At 32.0% G+C, this 24,304-nt stretch overlaps 2 protein-coding genes across 5 annotated transcripts; one reads left to right on the forward strand and one right to left on the reverse strand.

The window, feature by feature from the left end:
* The first annotated feature begins 2,287 nt into the window (after nt 1-2,287).
* Nucleotides 2,288-8,287, forward strand: EMC1 (ER membrane protein complex subunit 1). 2 transcript variants are annotated; one of them, XM_033339517.2, is made up of 15 exons: nt 2,288-2,502; nt 2,644-2,759; nt 3,073-3,256; nt 3,974-4,129; nt 4,233-4,569; nt 4,660-4,963; nt 5,457-5,477; nt 5,970-6,142; nt 6,245-6,406; nt 6,477-6,761; nt 6,820-7,015; nt 7,109-7,306; nt 7,400-7,525; nt 7,639-7,866; nt 8,001-8,287. In XM_033339517.2, exons 1-15 carry the CDS (start codon nt 2,360-2,362, stop codon nt 8,159-8,161), a joined length of 2,790 nt encoding a protein of 929 aa, XP_033195408.2. In that variant the 5' UTR covers nt 2,288-2,359; the 3' UTR covers nt 8,162-8,287. The 2 variants fall into 2 exon arrangements, with proteins under 2 accessions (XP_033195408.2, XP_033195409.2); XM_033339518.2 differs by lacking the exon at nt 5,457-5,477 and having other exon boundaries at nt 2,289-2,502.
* Nucleotides 8,288-9,129: 842 nt separating this feature from the next.
* On the reverse strand, nt 9,130-24,294 carry Nak (Numb-associated kinase). Of its 3 annotated transcripts, none has more exons than XM_076620660.1 (14): nt 24,147-24,294; nt 23,905-24,092; nt 23,173-23,288; nt 22,935-23,068; nt 22,736-22,847; nt 22,433-22,636; nt 22,246-22,349; nt 22,017-22,149; nt 21,161-21,770; nt 20,732-21,074; nt 20,512-20,641; nt 19,891-20,140; nt 19,667-19,714; nt 9,130-14,249 (listed from the first exon to the last, which is right to left on the reverse strand). In XM_076620660.1, the coding sequence occupies exons 1-14, from the start codon at nt 24,287-24,289 to the stop codon at nt 11,629-11,631; spliced, it is 5,136 nt and encodes a 1,711-aa protein (XP_076476775.1). In that variant the 5' UTR covers nt 24,290-24,294; the 3' UTR covers nt 9,130-11,628. The 3 variants fall into 3 exon arrangements, with proteins under 3 accessions (XP_076476775.1, XP_076476774.1, XP_033195402.1); XM_076620659.1 differs by having other exon boundaries at nt 19,667-19,711; nt 20,503-20,641; XM_033339511.2 differs by having other exon boundaries at nt 20,503-20,641.
* Nucleotides 24,295-24,304: the final 10 nt, after the last annotated feature.

Genomic DNA, 24,304 nt, shown 5'->3' on the forward strand with positions numbered 1-24,304 from the left:
GTTCGCCTCGTTAAGGAATAAGAGTTGAGGTGAAAGTGTTTGAACGTAAGAAGAGGTTCGCGTGATGATGAGTGGCGCAGGAAGAGCAGAAGCGCGGAAGAATAGGTAGCCAAGAATGCGAAGTAGGGTGATTTTGTCGGGCCCTCTAAGCGGTGGGATTAAGTGCTACGTAAATTCTTCCGGCGCGGCGCCAGCCTGTTCTTCCTCTCTGTTCCTGCGGATAAAGAATCGCCGCTTGGTTAAACACAGGCCAAGGAAAAGTGAAAGTTTTTCGAAAGGTCGAAAGAGGTTCAGTTATATTCGAATATCAATTCTAACGATACACGTAATTTAGAAGTAACAGTACGATAATAACGTAGTTTATACTACGTATACTACATTTTGTAAGTGCAATGATATATAGAGATGAATAGATTGGAAGTGTAATAAATAGAATGTTATATTTTATTAGGAGTAAGGAAAAATTGTAAATAACGTATATAATGAAATTAATGGATTAAAGCGTAAACTTTAGTTATAAAAATGTAACGTTTATTAGTTTACGCATTAGCGTGATTTAGGGAATATGTTTATCAATTTTATCGAGCAGTCAAGTTATCTAAGCGAATGAATAATAATTTGAGTAATAAATTTTAAATTAGCCAATAACGAATTTGATAAATTTGTTTGTTTGAGAAATTCTATTTATTTTATTTTTAAATATTTGCTAAAGCATTATATAGGTACATATATGTAATATGAAAGGTACATCCTTAAATAATTTGTAGATTTACAATTTACGAAAAACTTAAACGAGTTAAATTGCTAAAATTAATATTATTTTAATATGCTGGTATGTTTTTCTTTTTACTACAAAAGTTGTTTCAAACGTTGTAAATTCCTGAAATGTAATATAACGTCATCTGTCGGTACACATTATATTTATGAAAATAATTTCCTCGCTTCTTTGTACATACATACATAGAATATAATTATAGTCTTTAATTATATTTCGAAATTCTATTATGTGTGCGAAGACAATTGTTCATAAATTATGAATAACAATAAATTGATATAATGTAGAATAATAAATATTGGGTATACGAATTATTATCTGCAGATATGTTCATATGTACGTAAACTACATTATCGATGTAAGTTAAATTAATATAAAATCATAAAATTTTAATTTGCTGTATGTATGTGTTCAAAATTTAATATTTCCGTTGCAAAATTTCCCAAATGGTATTTAAGAGAATATCTAATGACTTCGTAAATTGAATTTATACTTTGAGCCACCAAAAGAAAATAATTTCTTATGCTGTTTAAAGATATTAATGCGAATTGTAATTTTTCACAAATATAACAATTATATTTGAAAAAAATAACTATATATAATTTTATTTTTCTTTTTAATTATCATGAACGTTGTTACTACTAGCCAGGAGAAAAAATAGTATATTATATATTTGCATTATACTATTGCTATTTCTTATGACGAAATTTTAAACCAGTAATGTATGCTGGAAATTTTACTGACAATTAAATTTTTGTGAATATAAATTATTGTGTTACTATATATAGTTTTTACTTTACATTGCAAATATGAAAATTATTATAAGCAAAAATATTAAATAATAATACTTATAGAAGTGTAAAAAATTTGGAGAATACTTGTTTCAAGGTAATAATTATAGAGAATGTGTCTAATTATTGCAATTTTACTTCAAACTATTTAAATATGAAGATTTTCATCCATCGCTAAAAATAATTTCAAATAGCACCGGATATTCCCGCCAATCTGAATAGACCATTGATATGGTCTAGTATGTATATATATTATGTCTCAACTATTGAAATTTACTCCGTCGATAATGTAAAAATTGATATACAAATTAATAGAAACAGAATAAAAAACATTTGTAATATATGAAATATAAATACATATTTGCCTATTCCAAGGATTTATAAAAAAATTTGTTATCTGTTCTATTACATTGTTCATTAATACCAAACATATTAACTAATTAAAACTTATCTGTAAATATTTCTTATCATATTTAAAACTGCAATGTATATAATTGCTAATAATTTACATAAATATTATTGTTTATCGACGACAATTGTAACATAATTTTATACATTACAAAATGGATCTCTATAAATTATATATTCGATCGTTGGTTTTTTAAATGTCCCCTATCTTTTCTTTTCTTTATGTACTACAAAATAGAAATCATTATAAAAATAATAAAAAAATACGTAGTTTTTATATGAGGTGACCATCGTTCGCTTACACTACCAATGGTTATACATCAGGTGCGGAAGAAATTTGTGTAAGCGGATGGATTAATACGTTGATACGTTCACACTTATCGTCATGGCTCCGTTCGTATGGAGTTTTAGAGGGAACATCAACCGGTTTTTAATCGATGTTCAGATATTACAATATCTTATCATACTGGTCGGACTATTTAATTTGTCTCTGTGTCTGTACGAAGATCAAGTTGGAAAATTTGACTGGTAAATTATTTGGAATCCTTGAACAAACGTTGCTTACAATGCTGAATCTCTTAAATAATGCAGTAGCATGTTACCATGATTTGACAGCGTATCAGTTGTGTCGAATCATTCTCAATGAACCATTTGCCGTTGTGCTTGCAGGAAACAGAATTATGTCGGCAAAATTAAATTCGCCAGTTTTGATACTGTCTCGACCGCAAAAAAGATTATTGTTGCTACTGAAGAAAATGTTATTGCTGCGCTAAATCTAAAGTCAGGTGGGCTATAAACATTGACGTAAAGCCGTTTCGATTAGATATGCGAAACTTTTTCATTTGTTTAATTTTACATATACGTGTGAATATAAATTTATCATATTTAATTGAAATCTTTGAAATTAGCCGAAAAGATCAAAAAGTGTGTAGCATTTGTCTTTGTGCTATTTTTACAATTTATCATTTTAAATTTAGTATTTTATTACAATTTTATTAAACATTCCTTTGCAATGTGATTATATGATATCATACGTACATGTAAACTATAAAAGTATAAATTATAAGAAAGATAGGGAGACATAATCTTTTGATTTAGGACAAATACTATGGAGACGTGTATTAGAAAAAGGATATGCAGGTCGGATTCGAGCATTGGGTGGAATTGCAGATGGAGATCTTGTTTCTGTAAGTGGAGGTGTACCGGCTATTGTTCGTGCATGGGATTTGGCTACTGGACATATACTTCATGAATGGCCAATTGCTGAACAAAATCACGATAGGTTTGTTAATATTATATATTTTAATTAAACATACTTCTATTTGATATTCTATAGATAATTATAGATAATTAATCGTTTTCAAAGATAGTTTGAACGTTGAAAGAAAATTTTTATATTATTTAATATTAATGTTATAGATTTATTAACAAGATTTGTTTTCATGAAACAGTTATAATATACAAAATAAAATGTAATTATCATTATTGGTTTTCAGACGTTTCTCACCATTTATATCCTTTTCTACACTGGGATTGTACAGTGCTAACAGGTTTCTTTATCCGTATTTAATGCACAATCAATAATATCTTTTTACATACTACATGATTATATCTCACAGTAATATGTTATTACACTTGATGTTACCTTTACGTTATTACGTATTTACCAGGTAGTTCCAGTGTAAAGAAATCTGTAAAGGATTTTGTAAAACGTAATACAATAGAACAAGACAATGAAAGATTTTTTACTCTGAAACAAGATGAATTCGTTAAGCAACTAATATAAACTGCTTCAGATCTTTTTAAGTTTCATATATTAAAATATATCTTGTTTTGTATTCAAAAATATTTCATTTCCTAATTATGGTCAATTTCTATAAAATAATTTGTTTCTAAACATGAAAGTATACGATAATTTTATAAATGTTATATTTCAGCAGCACATAATATTTTACATTACGTATACTGATGTTACTAATAAAATCATTTTTTCATACAGAATTAAAGATGTGAAATGGCATATAAAAGATGGAACATTACACCATATTTTACCAATTTATAATAGTGGCGTAGAAGTAACATCCTATGACAGTAAAACAGGAGATAAATTGAAAACAAGAAGGGTCTCAGCACCATTTATAACTCAAGAAACAGAGTAAGAAATTATTTTATAAAGTAGAAATATGTTATGTTAGTAAAAAGCTCGGTATATTTAAAATTCCTACGTAATAAAATTTTTATAACTTTTTGTCTTTTAGATGTGTTTTAGCAGCTCCATATTTAGCTTGCTTGAAAGGAGACAGTTCATTAGCTATATTGCTTTTGGTACATTTATTCGATACACATTCTCAACCGCAATCAGTTACAATAAATACCATATTTGGTGCTGGTGCACAAGGTCCATATCATTTAGAATCAGTGTTAGGTGAAGAACCTGTTGTATCAATTAGCGCAGATAATAACCAACGGAAACGTATTCTTCTTGTTGGAGAGGTACCTGTTCCTATCCAAAGGGATATAGCAGAAGATTCTATGCTCTATATTGTTTCAGTTGATAATGAAAAAGTGCTTTTAGAAACAACTTATAAAAATGGAGTAAGTATTTTAAAATTTAACTGTATTAAAAAAAATTTTTTGAATATTAATTAACAAAAATACTGAGAACTTCTATTGATATAATTCTAGGTAACAGAAATTGTTGCTTCAGAACTTTTAACATCAAAACCTATGCCAAATTTATCTATCGTTGTAACGCATAATTCACTACTCTCACCAACAATTATGGCTTCTGTTTGTCCTCGACAAACAAAAGGTGTAACTTGCCGTCATTTATTAGCTTCAGAAGATCACAGTGTTGCGCTGCTACAGCATAATAAATTAGTGTGGGCTAGGGAAGAAGCACTTGCTAGTATTGTAGCAGTGGAGATTATAGAACTACCTATGTCAGATAGAGATCAAGAAATAGAAACAGAATTCGATCAGAAAGAGAGTAAGTATAAACTATAACATATGCTTATCATATTTTTTAAGGCACAGCAAACGTTATGATAAAATAAATTAAATATTTTTGTATAAGATCATTAAACGAGATATTAAAAAATAATATTATAAAAATTGATAATTATAATATTAAAGATTCACATTGAGATTTGTAATAAGTGTCTATCTGTTATAAGTAATTTAATTGCAACATTTCTTATATTTGATATAAATATTTTGATATTTGTCAGAAGTAAATCATTTTTTAATGCAAGTAAGTAGTACTTGTATAAAAGTAATATTCTGATTAAAAACTATTTGTATTATTGTCTTCGTTTCTATATTATTACTTAGAACGTATTAAACAGCTTAATGATACAGTTTAATCGTAACACACACAACAATAAATAAATCACATTATATATTCTCAACTTATATCTTAATAAGAAAAGTATTAGTTATGTTGTATTAATTACATTTCTTTTGTGAATGGCTGCTGGCAGGTATTGATGTAGACAGTTCATGTAAGTAGTGGAGCAGCAAAGGCTGGTTTGAAAATTACTTTATTCCTGCTGTTTATTAGTCTTATAGGCACGTTAATTTTCTTTAGAAGTTCAAGAAAATATAAACGAATTAAATGCAGACTAGTAAATATTTTTATCTTTGCTATTTAAGAAAGTTCCTACAATGTTATTATTTGCATGACAATATAAAGTATATTAATATAAACTTTTTTAATACAACAGTATGTTTAAATTTGCCTTACAAATAGAATATTGAAGCACTATGCATGAATGATAAAAAAAGATAATAATTATTATTATACTTGTAAATTTAATTGTGCTTTACTGTAATTTTTTATTAACATATATTATTAATATTGTAGTTGTTTGTTAGGTTTGCAGTTAAAAAGTTTGTTGTTCCTTTGTTTTTTATGATAAATATGTTATAAAAAAATAATTTACAATATTAATATTACACATTTGACATATTTTATAATTTTGTGTTATATCTAGGGGATGTATTGAGCATGATGTTTAGAAGAGTCAGTTCTCAACTTAAACAAGCAAGAACATTCTTCCAATCCATATTAAGTCTCACACCTCAACAATCCAATCAACGTACTGATTTAGTACGAGATAAATTTGGTTTACATAAAATGATTGTACTCGTTACATCAACAGGAAAAGTATGAAAATAAATATACTTACATTGATTAATTAACATATATTATATACATTTAATTCAAACCAAACATTTAATGTTAATCCTTGATTTTATATATTTATAGTTATATGGTATTGAAACTAGAAAAGGTGAAATTATTTGGCAACTTAGGGTACGAGGTATTCGAGGTTTCAATAAAAGATCTGATGCAATAATTTTATACGTACAACGTGGTAGCAGACATTTTCCATATCCGCCACAATGTACGTTATTGGCAGAGGATAAAGTATGTATTGTATGCATTAAAACATTAATTCAATATAAATAGATCTCTTATTTGATTTTAAATATTTTAGCAAACGGGAGAAGGAATTGTATATACTTTTAATCCGATTACTGGTCAACCATTGGATGGTTTAATAAAATTAGGATATAGAATAAAGCAATCTATGTTACTTCATGTAACGACGGATGATTTTCTGCGAGGCATACTTATTTTTGACACACGAGATAAAGCTCATGTATATCCTGAAGGTGCAACTGCAATTGCTGCATCACTCGCTAAAAATACATATATATTTACTGCTGATCAAACAACTGGAATATTGTCTGGATATTCTTTATCATATAGTACAGCTCAAGTATGTATAAGCTTATTTAGCAAACTTTCTAAATATTCATCTTAATTTCATCCTTTAGGAACTCATTTCTCATAAAGTATGGGAATTACTGCTGTCACCAAAAAACCAAAGAATAACACACGTCGTATCGAAAAATCCAATTGAACGTGTTCATTCCCAGGGTAGGGTTCTAAGTGATAGATCAGTTCTATATAAGTATATTAATCCTAACTTAGTCGCAATTGTAACTGAGGGTGTTGGACGCACTCATAAAGGTACGTTTATTATGCTGCTGTATAAGAATATTGTAATTATTGAAGTTCCATATCATATATATAACTAATTTAAAAATAATTCACGACTTACAGATACGCTTAATTTATATTTATTGGACGTGGTGTCTGGAGCAATGATATTTTCTATTATGCACAAGAGAGTTCGTGGTCCAGTCCATGTTGTGCATTCAGAAAATTGGATAGTGTACAGTTATTTTAACGAAAAGAGTCGTAGAACAGAAATTGCTAGTTTAGAATTATATGAAGGAAAAATACAGAGTAATACCACAGGTATTGTTCACGCCATTTTTTATTATAATTATGTTGATTCATATCCTTGTTCTTGTTTATATTAAATATTATAAATTCAATATCTTATTCTAGTGTTTTCATCGTTAGCTACAACTAAGTTGCCAATTGTAGAAAGACAAGCTTTTATTTTCCCAGCAGCAATAGAATCTATGCGGGAAACTATTACAGAGAAAGGTATCACGAGTAAACACATCATAGGTATGTGTATGAATTGTATGTCTAATACTTTATAATTAGTACTATAGTACTGTACTAATAATTTATAAATAGGAAAACATAATTGTTTATAAATTACTTTTTATACGTATTAGTGGCCCTAGCTAATGGCGGAGTATTGGAATTACCGTGGATGATGGTAGATCCACGGCGGCCTATTAATCCCGAAATACGCGAAGAAGGTGTCATACCATATATGCCAGAAATACCTATTCATATGGATGCAATAATTAATTATAACCAAAGCGTCTTTAGGGTTTCCGGCATTCATACTAGTCCTAGTGGCCTTGAAAGTACTTGCTTAGTTTTTGTACACGGTCTTGGTAAGTACTTTGAGATACAACTTTGTTTTACCGTAACTTTATCAATCACTGAGGGACTAATACATTTAACCCATTAGTAATGTATTACAATTAGAAAATTACAAGTAATTATGTATGTAATACGATGTTCGCAGACTTGTTCTACACACGTGTGGCACCGTCTAAAACATTTGACGTTTTGAAAGAAGATTTTGATTATTATCTTATTGTGATAGTATTGGCAGCGCTTTTAATTTCGTCGTACATCACAAAGAAACTAGCATCCCAGAAAGCGCAAAAGCAAGCATGGAAATGATGTTTGATTTTTCTAGAGAATCAATACATTACATTCTTAAATATTTGTTCACTAAAAGCAAGACGTTTTGCTAATAATAATTTGTAAAAAAAATACTGTTTTATAAAAAAACAATGTTACTGCAAAGTGAATGTTAACAATTTATTATCTTACCTAAGTATCAGAATATATACATATATATATACATACATATATATATATATGTATTATTTATCCTTTTATTAGTACAGAACGCACACAATAGATAACATATTTCCGAATATTTTAAAGTGTGCTAATCATCGTATGACAACAGTGGACCAGGATCACTAATTATTAGATTATTAAAGTAACTGACAACATGCTCAAAATATAGTTATTTTTCGTTAAGAAAATACAAAATATAGAGTTACACATTTCTTTAATATACGTACATCTATATTATGTAAATTAATTTTAATAGAAAATTAAGATAAAAATACCAAGAATATTTTAAATTATTAATTTATTTTGTCATATTTAATATTTCAATACTGGAAAAACTAACATTTTCGAATACATATTTAGAAATAATATTTGCAAGACATATTATGTCAATTTAAATTTGCATATTAAATTAAACAGTTTCCCTATCACCCGAAAATTACAAATTCGTCAAGTTTAAAACTCATGATATATGTATATATGTTATTCTAAGGACTATATTTTATAGTTCTTTCTTGCAAGAATCGAAATATTATCATGTAAGCATGTAATGAGAAATGTATATAAATGTGCATATACATAAATGTGTACTTACACAGTCTTGTATACACAATAATTATACAAACATCTTTACGATATTGTCTGGTTTACTTCCCTTTTCCTTCCTCTTTGTTTGTGACTACAACATGGAAAAGAATTTCGATGCATTTTCTTAATTAACATTACGATAACGTAATGTTTCCTTAAACGTTGTGATAACGATAACAAACGGAGGAAAAGAATGGTAGAAGAAAACATTAAATATATTTGCTATACTGAAACAATTACTTTTCCAATTTTACCATTATGGCGAGTAATACTATGTTATTAATATTTACAATAATAGTTATTTTATCGCTTCCCCTCTCCCTTACTCGCTTCCTCACTCATCCACTCGCACAATCAGTTTTAAGCTACAATCGTCGTAGATTTAAGATGTATCAATTATTTAGATTTAATATAAATCAATGCATCGAGTTACGGCACTCATTATCAGGATCGTGTTTAAATTGCGGCTACAATCGTAGCTCATTTACTAAGAAGGTAACTATAAATTCTATCTTCTATTTGAAACCTACTTGAAACAACTTTGATCTCAGCGCATACTGATCATTCCTGCCACAATGCCCAAAATCATTGTTTCCGTAGCAGCGACATGTATACTAATAATAATAATATGTTTACAACGTGACCGATTTTTCGAACGTATTGTATTTTTTGCAGCGACTACGCAAAGAATGAGATGATCGTTGAGCAGATATTTTTACACCATTGTCGATACAGCCATGATGATCGCGTTAACATGTTTTCAAACATCCTCAAATGCGCGTTTCCCTAAACATTTTCACTCGTACACCTATATATCAAACACTTATTGTTATGACATATCGCAATAGTTACTTATCATACTTCGGGAGCTTGCACCTTTTTACTTATAGATTTGAATCAAGAAAAGTCACATAGAATCTTCATCGTTGTACAAAAATGATATGAATCATTGCATAATCCGAAGTAGAAAGAAAGAAAAAGAAGGCAATACTATACCAGTGTTTAAAGGATATCATAGAAAGATAATTTTGTATATAATTACCCACCGATCCTCTTCGTTTTAATGTAGCCTTTACTAATCTCTAAAATCATTCTCTACATGTATCGTATGATGCGATAATTTTTTAATATATCGCAACTTGCTTAGGATCTTATTAACACATTCAATGCGGCACACAAAATCGAAGGGGATCTCTAGTGGCGGAAATCGATTTTTCTACAACATGTATCCATTTATTCAGGTGCCATCCGCAAAAATATAAGAAATTCCCATGGCGCGTACGTTCACGTCTTACGCATGGAATGTGTTAATATTACGTATACACGTGTATACAAACGTACATAAAAACTGTTACCAGCAAAAGATTTCTTCAATTCGTAGACACTATGTTGATCGTACGTTTAATTCAGTAATTTTTAAGCTGCACGTGCACCTATCAATCTTAATGTAGTATATGTAGTATATGTATATGTATATAATTGTCAAATTTATACATATACTAACTTGCATCGCGATGTCAATTTACTTGGTAACGCGTGCTGGAGAAAAGGAAGGGGGTGGGCACACGCGCGCGTTAATGAAATAAATTCAAAAATATTTTCTCCATTCGTATTCCATTACATGTTCGGTGTTCGTTTTCTTTATGCCATTACTTATGATGTATAGCATACAACATAATTCGGTATTTCTCTCTCTTAAGATTGGCTTTTTGTAAAAGTAGTATGTAGATTAGAAGATGCATAACATAAACAATCGACAGAAAGTTAACTAAAAACGTGTATCATTGACATTGTACTTCTATTCTACGAAATATTGCATCGTTTCTACGATCTGACAGATCATAATAATAATAGTAGCGGTAGCAACAGAAGTAGTGTAGTAGTATAGTAGTAGTAGTAGGACTAGGAGTAGTGTAGCAAGAGTAGGAGTGGTGGTAGTAGTAGTACTAGTACTAGCAGTAGCAGAAAGCTATTCAAGCATAGTGAAAACACATAGCTACAAAAATAGATACATCAGCTTTCTTTATTCGACTCCTTTCTCCTTTTCCCCCACTGTCTTACCTTTTTATTTACTCTTATTTATTTCTCTTTTTATGGTATTCCATTTTTTCACAGAATTCAAGAGTTTGATTAAAATTATATATATTAATTACATATATTGATTAAAAAGATATATATTAGCAACATTGATCCAGCGTATGATTTTAATTGAAAGGTAAATATATATAGGAGATTGTTCTTTAAAGCAAAGATTCTCCAAATGGAGCGAGAACCATAACAGAATATATTTTTTGAATCGTTACAAGGATGGAACGAAATTTTGTTGCTTATCATTTCGATCGCTAACTACAGCTACGTACGATACGTCCGCACGATATTATATACAAATCACATAGCGTTTTATACATGTACAATAAAAAGGAAAAAAGGAGAAGAAGCAAAAGGGAAACTGAGAGGAAAGGAAAGTTGATCGCATGTGATAACGGAGAGTGTCAGTATTACAAAATGTAAATCGATGCAAATATCGACAAAATACATCGTTTTGTAAAGTTTACTCTCTCCGTGCTTTGCACTTCGCTTGAAAATAAATGAAAAAATGTAACCGTCGAGTCTCTACGCGGATCGATGTCAATATAATGTCCTTCCGACAGGTGTGATAGACTCACGGTAATTTCTATTCACATTATTTTCGAGTCTCAAGTGAAAGGATTGCTTCTCCTCTTCAACGAACCGAATCGTTTTTCAGGTTCTCTTATTACTTCGAACGGCGCGATTTTCGTATTCCTAATCTGTCTTTCCTCGTTCTCGTCGCTCGGAAAATCTTCGAAGCTCATGTTACTGAAACCAGCAGCTGTGCTAACGACAGAACATTTTTTCGCTCTTGGTGTTTTTTTACCGTAACAAGTCGACTTACTTTTGTGAGTTAGCTTCGACGATGACAGTACATCGCTAATATCGCTATGAATCTCACTGATCAAATGATATTTCGACTTCTCCGATTTATTAGATTTTTCTCTTTTATGTCTTGGCATATCGTGGTGATCGTCATCGGTAACAACCAACGGTTCCGGTGACATGGGTAAAACAATATCCGACGCAACATCTGGTTTCGATACACTGTTCATCGTTTGAACAGTGATTCGAGCAGTATGATGAACCGATTTAATCGTATATACCTCTTGTAAGGTAGATGTTGCTCGATCAGAGATCGGCGGTTGTGCTTTATCTAATAGCATCGCGTCTAAGTTTTCGCCAACGAAACCCGGCTCCTGTGGCTGCGACTGGCGCAGTTGCGTCGATGACGATGACGATGACGATAATTGAACAAATGGTATGCGAGTCTCCGATCTCTTTTTTTCTTCGTTTAATTGTAAAGATGCGAATTCGTCGAACGGAATGGAACCAAAAAGATCTTTCGAAGCATCCAAAAACGTACGCGAATAATCGCTATTCGCAGAGACATCGGTAAATTTAGAGTTCAATACTGTTTTTGTAGTCGATGATGCTGCCGCTGCAGCAGTAGTAATAGCTTGTTTCAAATGACAAACGTTCGGCGAAGATTGCTGGGCTTGAATGGGATGGACAGACACTTGAGTGTAATCATCGTACGATTCTTCTTGATTCGCAAACGTCATTTTTGCCGATTGTTTCGGTGGTTGCTCCGTAACGTTTCGTAAACTGTTAAAATCAAACGAATTTATTACAAAACTGCTCGGACTAAACGGCGATGAACCAAATAAATCTTTCTCTTTATTTTCTCCTTTTTCTTCTTCCGTTTCTTTCTCTTTCTCTTCGATTATCGCTACTCTCGCTTTATCTTCTTCTTCATCTTCTTCTCGGTCTCCTGCTCCTCCCGCTTTAATCTCATCATCTTGATCCATTTCCTTTATTTGATTCTGCATCGTGTTCCTTTTCCGTTCAGAGTCTCGGCGAACAATCGAGATTGCCTTAGTAACCGGAGATCGTTGCGTTTCTCCGGATAACAAGTCGATGTTCGTGAATCCCTCTGTTTTCGTGACATTTGCACACTTCCAGGATGAATTACATCTTCCTGTAGAAAGCAACTTGTTTTCTACATCCGTCACCGTCTCGGATGGAGCCGTCACGTCAAAGATAGCGGGAGCTACGTTTTTAAATTGATTACTCTCTTGAAAATCGTTACCTTTTTTCGAATAACTGGACGACTTTGGAAACGGAGCTAACGCGAAAACGTCCTTGTCGAATTTCCATAATACGTCGCTCAGGAGTTTCGTCTTCTCGATTCTCTTTGACGAACCGATGTCGTTGAACGACTGATAATTTGACCCATATCGATCATCCATAACGAATGGATCGCCATAAGAGTAATCGAGTTTCGGTTCCGGATCAAGTTCGTCATCGAGCAAAAGAGGCTTCTCTCCATATTGATGGCCGACAACTGGATCCGTATTTACCGGACTAATCGACGATCGCTCTTCTCGATAATACCTCTTCGACTTTTTCGTTCTGTAATCTTGTTCACTCGTAGTAACAACATTTCTTTCCGAATGATGAAGAGAACCACAAACTCTATATATACCATCCGGGGTTGCTTCGTTTATCCCCTCATATTTTTCATCGTTTTCATTAGTTCTTTTTTCGTTGTCGTTGTCGTTATTGTTATCATCTATGTCATCGTTATCTTTATCGTCGTCTTCCTCTTCCTCTTCTTCCTCCTCCTCCTCCTCCTCTTCCTCCTCCTCCTCCTCCTCTTCCTCTTCTTCTTCGTCTTCGTCCTTTTCAGCTTCCCCTTCCTCTTCTTCTTCTTTCTCTCTTCTTTTATTTCCTCCTTCTGTTTCTTCCTTTTTCATACTCTCTCCCTCCTCCTGCACCTCCTCTCCTTCCTCCTGTATTTCTCCTTTGTTACTTCCGTTTCGAATATTGTTATGCTTTCTGTACCCATCAGCGCCGATACCATTCAATTTAATGGCGCTGTTACAAATACTTTGATTACGCCAGTTATTACCGAGCGTCTTCGAATTACCAGCCGAGCCTGTCGAATCACCCACGACTTTGTTCACATTCTGCGTTTTCCTCTTCCTGCGTATCGCATTCTTCACCCTTTTTCTCTTTTGTTGAATTCGCTCTTGCGACAAATCTTTGTCGCTATCGCTGGATACGTCTCCAGCGTTGAACGTTAACTTTTCGTACTTGGACCGATCTTCTAGAGGAACCCGAACGAATGGCGGAGAAATAGGAGGATTATTTCCTGTCATCCTGTGGTCCAGTTCGGGGCGCTCGAATCCCGGGTTCCATTGTTTCGGTGGTATTCTTGGTCTACCGTTTAATTGCGACTTGCCTGAAAAACAGAATGTGTCCATAACTTGTGTTATCGTATCTTTTCTAATTCTAACAACTTTCGTCGCGACTCGACAACATATCGATTCATACATTTCCGTATTGTAATGATGTCAGTCTGGCGAAAGGAACAAATAAACAAAAAGAAGAGGAAAGAAAAGAAGAGAGAAGAAAAGAAAAAAAAAGAAGAAAGAACGATAGCAGCAAGATAATTGATATTTCTTACCAATAGAGTCATGTACATAATCGGCATTCATAGTTTCTTTTGCTAAAATCGTCCCGTCACCCACGTTTCTGTTTAAAACAGCAGAAACTAACTTGTACTTACCTACATATACATATATGCGCAAATATGTTAGAAACCATTTAACGTAATACCAATACATTCTAATTGTATCGTTATTTCGATTCGTACATGTTATCAACCTCTTAATATATCATTCATAATGATGAAAGATAAACGGAAACATCGCGCTTTGCAATCCTACTGCTTCTTAAATTACACGTTCGATATATATATATATATATATATATTTGCTATTGCCTTTCGCATAAAACAATTTCATCCATCTTACTACGAAGAAAACAATCAAATATTTTAAGTGGTTTGTATAATAAAGAGTCATATTAGGCCTATTCTGTGTCTGATTAGGTCTGTTACAGTCGGTGCACTGTACTTCTAAAACGCTTAAACGTACGTTAAGTACTCCTTACACGACACCAGATATACTAAAAATTAAGCGTCAGTATTTATTTTCTTCGTTCCTTTTCTTTTATCTGCTCTCTTCCTCCTCCCCTCCTTCCTCTCTCCTGATCATCCTTCTTTTTCTCCTTTTTTTTCTCGGTATCAGCCCCGCTTCTATTTTGCAACTGTCCCTCATTTTTCTATTTTAGACAACGTTAATTACTACCATCACCGTGTTACTTCATACCGTCACCATATGGTCTGGAACAGTCCTAATCAGATTCAGGGGGTTAAGGATAATATGTAAGAAAACGCAGTAATGATCTTTGTGTCAAGGTAACATGATTCAATGATATATTATTGCATGTGTCTAGCATAAAAGCGATCAACCCAATACTAGCAGCGGTACTGCGATCAGTTATGTTATCATTTTTCTATATGTAGAATGAAATAGAGTTGCTCCACGGACAAAGAATTGCTGCGTTTTACATTCGAAAAAAACAATAGTCCATACACTATATGGTAATTTACATGTTTATTGCTGTAACATTATCTTAATACAGCGAATACGAGATGTCCAAGATTGTCAGCCTCCTATGGTGCTCTCGAGTTACGTGCTCGTCATTTGGCATTCGTGATTAAAATGCATGTAAATGCATAAGTGCGATTCGTTATATTGCGTATTGAATGGATGGATGGATCAAAGCAAATGTATCGGAACAATAACAAATTGAATCATATTGTGTGTCATCATTATCACCACAACGATCTAAAACTTAGATCTTATACACAAATCTTAAACGGAAGACACAGAGACACAATGGAAGGCAAACGACACGGGACAAATTCTTCTTTTTTAATGCCTCTTTACGAAGAATAGTACATTACTGTATGTGAACGTATAAACTGATAATTCAGTGAAAATTAATTATATATGCCTCCCAAACTCATTAGGGTGTTCCAGACAGTGAGAAATAAAATACAAATATGTACGAAGAAAAACGACAATTACGAAAAAATATTCGGAAAAAAAAAGAAAAAACCTATCGAGAAGAGTTTTTATTGGCTTTGAATGGTAATGACGTGGCAATAAAATATCACGTTAAAGAAACATTTCGATCAACTATATACTGCTATTCTATTTACATCTTAATATAATCTGCAGTTCGTGAAGACAAAAATCAGAGAAATACTTGCTCGGAGTCACATACGTGCTTATCAAACGATACGATCAGACATTTTAGCTATACAAATAAAGAAAAAATACTTGATGCTTCTCCATTAACATTAGTTAAAAACGAAAAGCAAGACGCAACTACCTACAAGACTTATGGTAGAACTACCATATAAATATTCAAAATACCGATGTATACGCGGAAATACAGATATGTACTATGTGTTTCCACAAATTATAAAGAAAATAAGGAGAGATGTAAGCAAGAAGTAAGTAAGTGGGGAAACAGAAGATTAAAGACAAGAAAGAAAATAGACAGCGTGAGCAAAAAGAAGGATAAGTACGAGAATAAAATTTACAGAAGGAAAGGAACGTTACACAGACAAAAATAGAGAGAAATGTATCAAAGAAATAAGAAAACATGAAACAAAGTGAAATTCAGTATGTGAATACTTAGTGTGGAGTTGTTAATCGATTGTTATATTCTTATACGTAGCTGTATATACAGAAAAGCAATCTAATAAATATACTTTTTTACAGTAGAACTCCGTTTATATGAACAGCCGATTATATCACGAAATTTTAATTACATAATGCCTAATTACATAAACTTTTGCCAAATAAATCTACTCATGTGAACGTAAATTCCTATTATATATAAATGAAAAAACATATATAACGAGAAACATCAGAGAACTCCTATTATCAGAATTGCTTTTCCTATGTTTATACGACAGATTCACTCATAAACCAAGTTCTACGGCATAAATATATATATATAGGATATATATATAGATAGGAAAGGAAAGAAATAAAAAAAAAGGAAGAAAATCGAAAAAAGAGAAAAAGAAGAAGAGAAAGGATTCCCTCGCCTCTTTTCGCTTACTGTTAACTCACCGCGTTGGTTGACAGTTTCCTAATACTTCCTAATTTTTTCATTTTTCCGATTTGTTTGTGCTTTAAAACCAAAATACTATTAATAGTAATAATACGTGTCCAATAAAAGATGAATGAGATGTATGAATGAAAAAAAATCGATAACTACCCGTAAATTCATGTAAAGTCATTCACTGCACTCTTAACTTCACGTAACCCCTTCTAAATTGTACACTATGCGGATCGAAGTTTGTTAAACTAGTAGATAGATAATATTACACACACTATGTTTTTCAATACCATATAAACTTGTCTTTTGACATCGTGAAACATGTGTCTCTTGATGTACGTGCACGCTTGCGTGTATATGTATATATGGCTATGTATACACATATTTATAGAGTTATAAATCTCTCATTCGTTATTTAGTCTTACGAAACTGTTATTTTAACAGAAAAATTAATTGTGCCTATGCACGTATACCTGTAATACGCTAATTAAAATTACAGTTTACTTAAAGATTACAATGCATCGCATTTCTTGACTATAACGTGTACAATTCGTTAAAAGGGATAATATGTAACAACGAATGGATATTGTAATATACATTTACTCTCCGTCTCAATTCCGTATTTAACCTATGTATATTTCTATTTGGAATCTCTCAAATTTATAATTCGAGTTATATGTATGAATAAACATTGAAATTTGTTTCGGATAGGTATATACATATGTACATAAATACGTACATAGTTGTGTAATTTCATGGCATAAAAATCAAATTAAAGTATACTGTAACACATATTGTATGAACAATTGAAAACCGAGTATCGTGAAATTGTTTCTAACGTGAAATATTTTATTACGGACAGTACTATCGCCACCATTTATTAAATTCTTATATTTGTAATCTTTTTACTTATCTACAGATATACAACCACGAGAAACACCATTCGATACACTTCAAGTGTATTACTTAATAAACACACGAATAATACAATAATACATCAGATAGCAGCAACGATCGCGATTAGCATCTTACAAATTTTCCCCTTCGAATGCACACAACGAAAAAGTGAACTCGACATCAACGTATCAAATATGTAATATTATCCCTTTCCGATTATCTTTAAAACCCTTCGTTAAATATAGCAACATTGGAATTCTCTCTGTGTCTCGCAAACATCAAAATCAAATTTTTCACCTTGTATATAACAATAACCATCATCGATACTTATCAACAGCGATCTTTACAATTTTTACACACGTTTCTCGTGTAATGTATCAGTTTTTCTTCCTTTAACGATTCATCCTTGCCTATACAATAATATTATATATTCTACCACCCCTCTCCCTACTTTTCCTCGCGTCACCGTACGTGATAGAACAGACATTTGTCAAAACTTATTCCTCTATCTTTGGTAATTCGAACAATTATTAAAAACACATCTTACAAAAGACACCAATATCGTACAAATTAGAACGTGAATTTTATGTAATCTTTATCATGGTAATTCGTTAAGTTAGTACGAAATGATGGTAACTTTTATAGCGATTATTCATTTATTGTTAGCAATTATAGTTCAGCTTAAAGCGGACTAACTGTTAACTCTGTCTGCGAAGAACCCTACCTATGGGTCGAAAATCCTAACGCAAACCCTTGTCGAATATTTTCTAATAACTTCTTTTGCTTTTAATATTCTCTTTTCCCACTTTATCTTTCCTCGTTTCTTTTGTTCTAGAATCGATCATCGTTTCGGGTCACTATCCTATTCCTGTATATTGCAAGGAATTTGTACACATTATTGTTCTATTGTTCTATCATGTGCGTCATGACCCAGCTGAAACTAATTTTGTTCTGTACCCGACATTACATACATAGCATAATCATGTACATATATATATGATTTCAGAGTATTAACGACAAAACAGAATAAAGAAATTTCTTGTTTTCTGTTATAGTTGCGTATACTTTATCCTTGCTTTAATAAAATCAAATCTCTTTTTCTACATCATCACAAATAATACTTGATCGTTTCTTGAATAGAGAAGCTGTAGTGTAACTCTATAAGAATAATCATGCCCAATTGCATTGCTGCGATCGTCTTCAATGTATGTACACCGAGAATAAGTTATTTTATATTATCCTTTTGCTTTAGATCTTCAAGCATACAAGTCAAGAAAGATGGTAAGTTTGTACACATTGTTTTCCCATGTGCACATTATCTTCTAATAAATTTGTAAGTAGTTAGTAGATAGGTTTAAAACGCGTCTATCTAGGAACATAATTTTTGATAGAGATTCGTCTTTGCAACGTTTGTTCCTCGACGTATCGATCATTTTATAAATTACATAATTCGTATCACATTAGACAGCAGATTCGACTTAAGCTAGTCTTGCTATCTTTGACAAAAATCTACATTTAAAAAGTTGTACATAAATGTAAGGAAGAATTATACAGCCCTGAGTATACTATTTAATTACGACTTGGTGGAACGTGATTTAAAGAGTGAGAGAAGGGGGTGGAAGAAGAGAGAAAGAAAAGGAAGATTACGAAATATCGATTATGCTTAATACGCTTACGCACATTACGTATCATTTGTAAAACTCTGCTGTATACAGACTCATAAAGGAGAAAAAGGCAAATGGAATAAGAATGTATACGAAGCAGTCTATGCATTACCTCCAGCAAGTGCGGCAGTCTTTGATCCAATTTTGTTCTTCTTTCCTGCTAAAAAATACGTCAATATGTTACAACTATTTCAAACGAACAACAAAAAAGCATTATAGTATAAAGATGTCAATTTTTTTTAGTATAGAGATGTTAATTTATGTTACAACTAATAGTGATGATTTTTCAAAAAACAGATTCGATTAAAGATGAATTTAATCACAACGTGTACTTACTTGGCAAACTAAAAGGTGCAGATTCAAATGGATCTTCTGGTAATTCTGCATACGTCATAACGAGGCTTTCGCGACTTTTTACACCAGCGATGCTTGCATTACTGCCCCTTCTAATTTTATCAAACTCAGCACCAAAAATATGATCTTCCGTTAATTGGTTGAAAGGTTGTACGTCTTCAAACGGATTCCAAGCTGCTACATCCGCACTTAAAGATCTTCCTTCAGTAGCAGTTACGCTTGAAAGTTCGCCCTAATTAGAAACATTATCAACTGTTTAGTGATTTCAAATGTATCAAAATATTTATTGACACTGTATACCCTGTATGTTTTTAAGATGGGTGCTATACAGAAAATAAAAACAATAAATTATATAATTCAAACGATTTAAAATCATTTAATGAACTTAAATAGTAATGAATTCGTGATCCAAAAATGTTTAAATACATTATTAATATAATACATATAATGTAATGTAATAAACATTTTTTCAGCGTATAGTAATAAGAATGGTGATAATAGCAACAATACTGATATAATTAAAATTAAGTAATAGATACCAAATGAACGTTAAAGAAAATTATTAAGACAAATCAGTGCAGTTTATGTACTTACAATACGTACATGCGAAGCACTAGAACCTAGGCAAGGTCTTACACCAGTTAGAACTTCAGGAGTGTTAGCATCTTCTGAACGTGCTTTCACTGAAGCTTCGTACGGTGCTAGAAATTGTGTTGTTTCGCTTGCAAATGCTCTATAGTACAAACAACAAATAAGTGTTTTATAAATTTTGCAAACGTTTCGATATAAATTAGTTTTGTGGAACAAAAAAGTATATACTTACTTATTAAAAGCACTTGTATCGCTAACGTTTCTTCTATGACGTACCGAGGAGAGTGTCGGACTATCGGGCGGAGAGGTACTTGAACTTATATTTTGACTTAAACTTTCAGTCTTATTGACTGGTTTCGGTAAAGTTGGTACCATTACAGGAGTAGCTTTATTAGGCCCTGTTGGAGTATTTAGCTTCGATGTTAATGAATTAACAGGCGTAAATTTTGGAGGTGGACAACTAGCAGAAACATTTGCCTTAGGCAGAATTTTAGAAGGTTTAGGAGCGACAGGTGGTGGTATTTTTGCGGGTGGTGGCATAGCTCTGTTATCATCTTTAAACGGATCTGGATAACCTATACAAATATAATAAAGTAAATAAGATACAATCTAATCTAATGAAGAAAAATTTAGAGAAATCTTTGCATATAAATCTTCTTACCAGACGGTGGAAATAGCGCCTCTAGATTTTCTTCATTCACGTTTGTTGCCACTGGTGAATCAAAGTAATATGAACCTACGGTATCTTGAACACTTACAGGAGATCGTCTAATCGTAGAACATTGTGACTGACTCTGTTGTGATTTTTGGATTTGCGACTGATGCGTTCCAAAGGGAACGTTTTGATTAGTCGTAGTACAACAAACTTGAGGCGAAACTTGAGTGAGCGTTGACACTTGATGAGTAGATGGTTGAGAGTTCACTGGTAATGGCTGAACACTTGCTTGCATATTTTGTCCTAAGTAAGGTTGTGACGCGTTTAACGAAGCAAGTTGTTGACCCATTTGAACATATGAAATCGTATTTCCTACAGAACTTTGCGACTGAGTCTGAGTTCCTTGACCAGATATTTGACTCACGATCTGACCGCTTAGACTTATCGGACCTGTGCTCACAGCCTGCCCCTTTGGTCGTTGTCTTGGTGTAACTGACGTACCCTCAACAGTAGTTACTGGAGTCGGTTTTGGTGTCTTCACTAATGATGATCTTTTCATATTTTCAGATTCCATAGGCGGACAAGGTAATGATTCCAAAACTGGTGTTTGAACTTTCTAAAAGAATAAAAGTATTTCATTACAAAATGCAATATGCACGATATGTCCACGATATGTCTAAACATAAATCTGCATTTTGCATTATATTTATAACATATTATACGAAAAATATAACAATTTCAAATTGAATTTAATAATAAATAATATAATAATATAAAATACATAATATAAATAATATATAAAATAAATAATATAATAAAATATTCAAATATTTAATAAATAAGTACGTGCGCATTTACATACATGTAAATTCTGTACTGGACACTCTTTTCCCTGAATTTGGAATGCGATCACAGACACTTGATAAATATCGGGACGATTATCAGGATCTGGCTCGAGCATATAACGTATCAAACAATGAAGGCTTCTACTATATCTGTATGATGTAAAATAATTGTAATAGTTTTATTATGTAAGACGATCAAAAATAAAATGTATGAAAACAAAAAATATGAATGTATAAAACACAAACCTTGAATGATTTGGTATCGTAAAATTTCCCGATTGAATAGCAAGTGTGCTTTCTCCGAATGGTAATGTAAAGAAACAAAGTTTGTACAACAAACACCCCAATGCCTAAGGATTTATGAAATATTATTTGTTTATTGCTTCTTTCCGCGAGTAAATTGTTTAAATTTGAAATTCTTAATTTATTCTACCCATATATCTGCTTTCGTTGTAACAGGTTTTCCACAATACATATCAACCATTTCAGGTGCTCTATAACTGAGAGTCGTGTATTTTTTAATTTCTTCTTCGACTATCGCTGCTCCCTGTATACTGGGATTTAAAATTTTTGCTGTTGCAGAACCAAAGTCACATAATACATAATGGCCAGTATCAGAGTATAATATATTTTCAATCTGAAAAATATTTTAAGTAAATATTTAAAAAAGGATATTATAAAACTGCTACAGAATTATTGGCATAACTGACAAATATAGCATGTGATAGACACAAACCTTTAAATCTCTATGTATTATCGGTGTCTGACAATGATGCAGTCGAGATACAGCTTCACAAACATCACAAAATATTTGCAGAACTTCAGACTCGCTAAATCCAGTCTGTAACCTGTAAATAATTCAGTCGGTAAGTACTTGCGAATTTTCTTCTATATCTTATGTGATTGTTCAGACTTATTTAACACATTTTTTTAACCTATTGTTCATCATTTGTAAAACTTGAGATTTGCAGTAAGGCATTAAAAGTAAAAGTTCATGTACTCCTCCACCTATGTGAGTGATACTGCTATCCAAATATCCTATAATATTTTTATGACCATTCAAGTTACTCTGAAAATAAAAATACAAATGTAGCTTTACAGGTAAAAGCTAGATTCAATTCCTTTTATGCGAAAGAAAATTTTATTTCAGTTGAAAAAGTATATAAAACTTACTGCAATTTGTATCTCCCTTTTACATACATTGAGATCATGTTCGTTATTAACATACATGCGTTTAAGTGCATAACGTCCACTCGAAGATTTTACCAGGAATACAATGGCAAATCCTCCTGCAATGATATTATTACAGTATATAACTATGTAGTCATGATAGATTGCAGATATCAAATATTAATAGATGTTTTGATTAATAGATAATTGTAAAAATATATAACCTAAGCCAGACTATTGCTACAATATGATGTAAAATTCAATTATGACTAACTGGTTGTGCTTATCTACTCATAATCTCCTCTACATATCTAAAGATATCATATTTTTATTCAAGTATACACTTGATTAACTTTTATACAAATTCAGGGATCTGGTACAATAAAGTTTTCAAAGAAAACATATAAACATATAAAACAAGTTTTTAAATTCACACTCACGTAATGTAAATATCATCAATAGATTCTCTATGTATATATAAATTAATATAAATGTAATGTAGAAGTTGAGTGTTCCAACTAAAATAGTTGGAATATCAAACAGTATATATACATTACTACTAATTATTCTTAGTTTAATACGGTTAATGTTCGGCGTTCATGTTCGATATCACATAATGAACTATACTGTTGTTTTCTATAAACGAGTTGTATATGGGAAGCATAAGATGATCGAACAGACGAATGAAATAGTGGAAAGGGGTGATGAGTATTCAAGGTTGATAATAAGACGCACCTTCGGCTAGAATGTCTTCGACAGTGACAGTGTAACGTCCCACCACAAAAACTTTTCCTATGTAACTGTTAGGCTCCTTCGACGTGTTTTCGATTTTTGAAAACAGCTTCTTCATATTGGCACACGTCGTCGGCCCCTTCAATGTTGAACTGAGTTGACATAAGGCCTCCTTTACTAAATTTTTTAATCTACAATATGGCGAGTTTGACTTTCTAAATCAATAATATTTATCGTATTCGTACCTTTCAACTTTTAAGTTACGATCAGTTTCGTAATAATTTAACAGCAATGAACTTAACGAAAGGAAATCGTTCCAGTCATGATAACAGTTAACGTATTTTACCCAGCCGACATATTCAGGCCGTAGAAACTGCGCATGCACCATTTTACACAACCTATA

The sequence above is a fragment of the Bombus vancouverensis genome, chromosome 8 (genome assembly GCF_051014615.1).
Source record: "Bombus vancouverensis nearcticus chromosome 8, iyBomVanc1_principal, whole genome shotgun sequence".
Classification (NCBI taxonomy): domain Eukaryota; kingdom Metazoa; phylum Arthropoda; class Insecta; order Hymenoptera; family Apidae; genus Bombus; species Bombus vancouverensis.